The sequence below is a fragment of the Corvus moneduloides genome, chromosome 15 (genome assembly GCF_009650955.1).
Source record: "Corvus moneduloides isolate bCorMon1 chromosome 15, bCorMon1.pri, whole genome shotgun sequence".
In the NCBI taxonomy this organism is placed as follows: Eukaryota; Metazoa; Chordata; class Aves; order Passeriformes; family Corvidae; genus Corvus; species Corvus moneduloides.
In genome coordinates, this window is record NC_045490.1 from 11120613 (window position 1) to 11127224 (window position 6612).

General features: G+C 48.0%; 1 protein-coding gene across 1 annotated transcript in view; it reads left to right on the forward strand.

Moving 5' to 3' along the window:
* PDLIM4 (PDZ and LIM domain 4) overlaps positions 1–6612 on the forward strand; it is a 47266-nt gene extending 40654 nt beyond the window's left edge. Inside the window, exons 6-7 of the mRNA XM_032125060.1 lie at positions 2901–3021; positions 3936–6612. Of these exons, the coding sequence (XP_031980951.1) occupies positions 2901–3021; positions 3936–4140 (326 nt within the window). The 3' untranslated portion in view covers positions 4141–6612. The remainder of the gene's footprint in view (positions 1–2900; positions 3022–3935) is intronic.

Here is a 6612-nt window from a genome sequence, read left to right on the forward strand (position 1 = left end):
TACAGCCCCTGGATTGGCAGAAAAACTGATGTTAAATACAGGCCCCAGTTGGACCTTCAAGTCCTTTACCAAGAGCAAGGACAAACCTGCTGCTCCCCCAGTCTCCTCATTAGGAAGAAGCAAATGGGAAGTGACTGTTAATCCCAATTAGTAACGCTGCTGACTGCCTCCCTTCTCTGTGCCAGGGAAAGGGAACAAAATTCAAGCTTTGCTCCTGCTTCTCCCTGCATCCCGCAGCCCTGGGCTGGCAGCAACCCACTGCTAGGAGGAAGGGAGAAAGAAAAGACTGTGGACTGGAGGAATGGGGAACAAAGAGGTGTCAGGACAAGTCTCCACATCCTGGGACTGTCCAGCCAGTCCTGGATGTGTGCTCATTAGCATTCTCTTGGCACTAGCCCATCACCAGTGCAACACCACCTGTTCGACTGGAGCCTGAGAGGCTGCTGTCGGGTACCAGCCAGCATGAGACAGGCTGGAGCAGTCATTGTCACCTCCTGGGCTCTACCATCCTCCCTCTCCCCCTCATTGGTGTGGAAGGAATGTGTGACTGCCTGCAGGCACAGCCCCACTCATGCCTTGGTCATTCATTTATTTCACAAGGGATGAAAAATTAAGTGAAAAGCATCTCTGCTTGGCATGAAGCTCTGTGATGTTCCAGCATGTTTTCAATCCCAAGTGTTCCTGCTGGGTTTTACAGCTGCCACCACTGCTTTTTCCTTAAGCCTAAAATTACACATTTTGACTTAAGCCTGCTCTGCATCGTCCTTTTAAAGTCAAGCTCTCCTCTCCTGAAGAGCTGCGTGTCTTGGACAACAATCTGTTTTATATGGAATGTGTTTCTACTGAAAGCATTTTAGCCCTATCCCACACCCTTAGGGAGCAATGCTTTGTGCTGAGGTGGAGGCTGGAGGGATGGCAGTGCCCACCTTCATAGGCACCCATGACCCAGGAACGACACCCTCCAGCCATAACGGGGATGGCATGGTTGAGGTTGTGGAGTTAAAGCATTTTCCTGCCCTGCTGAAGACTGTAAATCACCGTTAGACTGAGCTGGTAAATAGAAGAAAATGATCCACAGTTCAGGAAGATGGGAAGCAGCCTTCTCTGCAGGGTTCATTTTGCTGTAAAATCCCTGTTTTTTCCACTTCCTTCCTTTTTTAAGCAGCTTATCAAGCACTCTGCATGACAGGCAGTGACAGCTTAACTGTTAAATGTTGGCAAAGGAGCATGTCTAGTCCAAGCATGCTGTGTCTCATGCTGGGGGAAGCCAACAGCTTGAGCAGTTGCTTCAGTTTATTCCCAGCAAGGCAGCAGAAGGATTCAGCAAGGGGCTTGGCTGGAGCCAGCTGAGCACTGGGGGAAACTCCTGGGGTGGAGTAGCCCTGCTCTGCTCTTGGGCAGGCACTCTTGCACGTATCAAAGCTCTTGGCATTGCTAAACACTCTATTGTGTTTTGGGGAAGTGGGGTCTGGTGGGAAGTTGGTCCTTTAGGTTTTACCCACTTCGCTGGAACTGCTGGAAGCATTGGTCTCTTTGTCAGAGCCATGGCTGGAGAGGGGGGCTGTGGTGTGAAGGTGCCTGTGCACCCCAGGGGATGAGTCAGGTGTGCACCCTCCTTCCTGTCTGGGCCTAGGACAATAAGCACTCCTGAGACACACTGGATGGAGGAGCAGGGGTCTCTCCATGGAACAAAGCTTTTCTGAGCAATGCCCTTCAAACTGTATCTGTTGTGTGACCCTGCCTGGGGTCAGTGAGCAACCAGCAGTTACAATGCATTGGCTCCAGATATTAAAAGTTCCCTTCAGGAAAGGCAGAGATGTTCCTGGAGCCACGGAAGGCACTTGCACTGGATTTTGCTCTGGAGTTGCCAAAACTGGCACAGAGTATGTGCAGATAGCTCAGTCAGAAAGTGCTTGTGCCCTACTGAGACCTTCTGGGAGTCAGGGCTTGAAGCATGTGTTTACAATGGACCCTGGACTGAAACATCTTGGAAGCTCAGGGAGTGTGGCAAATTAGAACTCTGGAGAATGACTTGTTCATCCAAGAGCTCCTCTGCTGCTTTTCCAAACTGTGAGCCAAATGGTCCTTCTTCATGAGCTTTTCCTTTCTATGAACTTAGGCCATCAGAGAGGAACCATAGATCGATATATGCCAAACAGACCAGTCAGTTGTCAGCCGTGGAAAACCATGCAGTCACTACTGGAAGCTTTTAAGTATCCCAGGGGTTGGTAACAAGCATGTTGGTGTTGTCCAGAATTGGAGGGCAGATGGTAGATCGTCTGTAGGGAGTGCAGTGCAGGCAGCAACACTGAAAACTCTGCTATGATACTGTTCACATGCACAAAATCTTCATTGCTTCCTTTCCCATTGTTGGATGTTTATGAAAGGAGGCCTGGTGCCTCAGAAGACCTTATCTTCTATCACAATATTTTGGTTTAGATTATTCGAGCTTAAATGCGTGCTCTAGGAAGAAAAGTGCATGTGATTCTATTATTGTTTGGTTCAGTTTGCCTCATTCTCTGAAAGGCTTTCATCTCCATCTCCTTGAGAGATGGTGGATCTACCAAGTGTACCTGAAATGTTGGTGTGATGGAACCTTTTTTTTTTTTTTTTTGAGCTTCTCTGAGCTCTTCACTATTTATTATTCTTAACTTAGTAAGTAGTGTTACAGCCAAATTAACCTCACATCTCTAGATCACAGCTGCTTTGTATTTTGACAAAGTCCATGTCTATTGAGCTAGTGCTATCCTGGAACTTCCAAGGAAGTTGCAGATCCTGTTATGACACACAGAGACTCATTGGACTCCTTAAGGGAAAAGAAAAAGAAAAGGAAGAAAAAGAGAAAAAAACCAGCCCTGAGAGGCAGAGTTTTCAATCTGTGTCTTTGTAATTCTTGGCAGGTGAAAAACTCGACAAACTGAGCAACCCCCGAAACATCAAGCCCCCGGTGCCAAAGCTTGGTGGTCCCATGTCCGGGCTGCAGATGCTTCCCGAGTGCACCCGCTGTGGGAATGGGATTGTGTAAGTGTCTTGCCTCACCAAAGCCCTCTGTGCAGTGGGGATGGTGACACTGGAACACAGCTGGGTTGGGTCCTGCCAGGCACATGGGTTATAATTTATAGGAGAATACCTTGAATCCCTTTCTGTTTTTTTCTAACCATATCTAAACCTGAGCAATACAGTTTGGATTGCCCCTTTTAAGGGAGTCTCGCAAGGGATAGTTTATGGGATGGTTTGTGCCCTGCTTATCACAGTAGCTGCCCAGGGACTATGAATAGCACCACAGCACTGGCCCTCCTTCACTGCCTTACAAGGGCTGGGGGGAGAAACACCATGAGTGTTGAGAAGAAGAGAGCCGTGAGTTGTTTTTTTTGTTTGTTGAAGAGTTACTGTCTGACAGATGGATGTTTATTTCAGAAAGTATAGGTGTTTTTCTGTTTGGTTCTGTTGTAATTTATGACCTATTGTAACTTAGGTTTTGCTGTAATTTACATCCTGCTCAAGCCAGGTATGCTGGCTGAGTGTGAGCTGTGCAAATGACCGTAACCGTGTTCTTGGTGCTGTGAGTTGAGGGTCTCTGCTCCATAAGTCATAGTGCCTGTGAGTGTACAGCCCCAGTCCTTGCAGGATGCTTGCTCCTGATTTTCAGATCCAGGCTGACTGTAGATACTTAAGGCTCTGCTTTGCATCGAGCTGTGGAGCAGTGCTGCCGGGTGTGGAGCACCCCTTCCCGCAGAAGCATAGTGAAGCCATACCTGGAATGAGGTGGCAGCTTTGGGTGGGCTGAGATGTTGGGATGAGAACCCCTGATAACACCCTTACATGTCCCTGCATGCTGCTTTCCTCCACCTACTCTGTTTTACTTGAGGCAGCAGGAAAAGCTGTTCATGCACATTGTTTCTCCACCTCACCTAAGCTTTCCCCATCTCTCCCAGGGGCACCATCGTCAAGGCTCGGGACAAACTCTACCACCCCGAGTGCTTCATGTGCGACGACTGTGGCCTCAACCTGAAGCAGAGAGGGTATTTCTTCATTGAGGAGCAGCTGTACTGTGAGACGCACGCCAAGGAGAGGGTTAAACCCCCCGAGGGATATGACGTGGTGGCTGTTTATCCAAACGCTAAAGTTGAACTCGTCTAAGCCTGGGCTGTGCTCTGGAGAGGTCGGGTGTGCCCACCCACGTTCTCCTGCCAGCTGTGAGCAGTGGGGCTGTAATCAACCCCGATTACCAAAGCCCAAGTTAAAATGCTTTTTCCTAGATAAAACCATTTACACTTGGGATCTCTGGAGAATGGTGTTGAAAGCATTCAAACAGGTTTTCCCTTCTTTTTGGCACTCTGCTTTTTGCTGTGTTGGGTTATTAGTCTGTGCTGTAGTCTTATCCAAGATCTGTGTAAATATTGATTAATTCTCTACTCTGTTTCATATAAAAACCTGTATTCCTTTTTTTTTTTTTTTTTGTGCCCTCCTTCTACTGAAGATGTTTTAGAAGATGTTTTAAAAGCTCAAAGAAAATAAGGCACTTTAGCAAAAGAAGCTGTCTCTTATGTCCTGACCCTAATCTTCTGTCCTGTGGCTGCCCCAGTGATTAAAAACCAATCCCTGAGAGTCAGGACGATACCAGTGGGTGCCTCAGTCAGCTGCATCCCAGCAGATGTGTCAAGGAAGGGTGGTCTCTTAAAGCAGTAATTATAGTGAAACTCCCTGGACCAGGGCAGTGCAGTTTGAAGCTGACACGGACTGATTTGAGTTCCCCAAGAGATCTCCACACTAAGTGTGTGATGAGGTTTTTTTCTTCCTTCTTCTACTCCTAATTCTATTGTTCTGTCATCTAATCACTCAAGCACACCTTGAAAGGACACTGCAGTAGTCTGGAGCACCCTTTGATTATCCCTACTTCTGCCCACAGATGCCTTTGCTTTGGCCATTGTGACTGTTCCCCAGTTTTTGCTATAGTTTTGCAGTCCTTTATTTCTAGATCTTCAGATCACTGCTATCTGGGTCTGCCTCCCAGCAGGGAGGGGGTGATAAAATCCCTCCAGGCACTTAGGGAATAACTGGAGCTTGGGTGAGCCCCAAGTCCCAGGGCGGCAGGATTAGTTTTATACCCATCTCCCAAGGCTGTGCCTTCAGCCACGTCCATCATCCACTTTATTTGACAGGGAAGAGATTTTGTGGATCTTGAAATGTTGCTTTGTTAGAGAAATGTGGGTTTTTTCATGTTAATACTTGGAGGAAGGAGAGCGAGAGTTGAGTTGCTCAGCTGCTGAGTACTGCTGTGCAAGGTGATGGGAGCTGTGTCTTTGCTACCATGAGGTTACTTCTGCTTTGCAACAGCCTCACTTTGAGAGCCTCACCCCTTTCCCTCCTGGTTCTCCATAAGAGGGAAAACCGTGGATTGGAGGAGGGTTGGGAGCATGATCCTAGTTGGGGCTGAGCAGGTAATTTCTTCCTACAGGTTCTGCACCCCAGAAGGAATTTTAGGGTGTTACTGGTCTCCATCTAGATCTCTTCATGCAGTGCTTTACAGAGATGCAGCAGCTCCTGCCCTGTGTCCTGCAGCCTCCCAGCAGCCCTGGGCTCCCTCCAGCTGGGTACCACAGGGATGCTGGCTGTGTGCATTCCTGCTAGCAGCCGGACATCCACCTCCCCCTCCTTCTGCCATCAGGAATTTTTAATTATTAAATTACAAGAAACATGGAAATTTTTATCACAGAGCTGAACCATGTTTTTCTTGTATTTGCATGACCTTGCTTGGTCAGTTGGACTCTCTGAAGGGGAATGTTTGGGACAAGTGTAAATGAGGAGACTAATGGTAATCAGGTGGGAAGCATTACTGCCCTGGTTTGCAGGGCTCTACTTGGAGCTCCTTAGGTTGCCATTGTTGGAAACGTTTATTCTGAATTCCTCTGTTATCCTTACACATAGCCGGTTCGAGCTCTGGTGCCTGTAGCTTGAGAGTTTGGGCTTCACCCAAATCCAGGATTGAATACAGCTCAGCTGCATGATGGAAAATTCAACATGAATGGCACAGGGTGCCTTTCCCCCTTTTCCAGGCAGACATTTGGACCTGCCAGTGGTGCTGTTTGTCACTCCCTGAGTCCCATTTGACTCCACTTGCATGGTGGCCATATCCTTCAGGATGCCAGGAGTCAGCAGCCCTGATACAGGGAATGCCAAGAAGTTCTTAAGTTGGTTCATTGCCCTCATTTTAAACACCCAGCTGAGCCATGGCACCCTTGGTGGTCTTGCTTGGCTGGCACACCAGTACAGCACTGGGAGTGCTGGGCATGGAGCCATTCTTTTAATTTGATCCCAGGTTCCCTCAAATGAGTATTTCCACATGGCCTCTCATGATACCCTTTCTTAGGAGTAATCAATTCACTTGATCCCCCTGCAGAGCTTGGAGCTGCCTCACACAGGCCCATCCCAGGGCACATGGTTTCCTGGCTTCAGGCCACCCCATTACTGTTGTGAGGCTTGCAGGAACAGCCACAGGCAAGTGTCACCTTCTGTGTCACCAGATAATGCTGTTAAACTCTGTAAAATATGGGGAGGGTGCTGTTTGTATGAAACAAAAAAATAAAATTGTATTATGGGTTTTGTCTGACA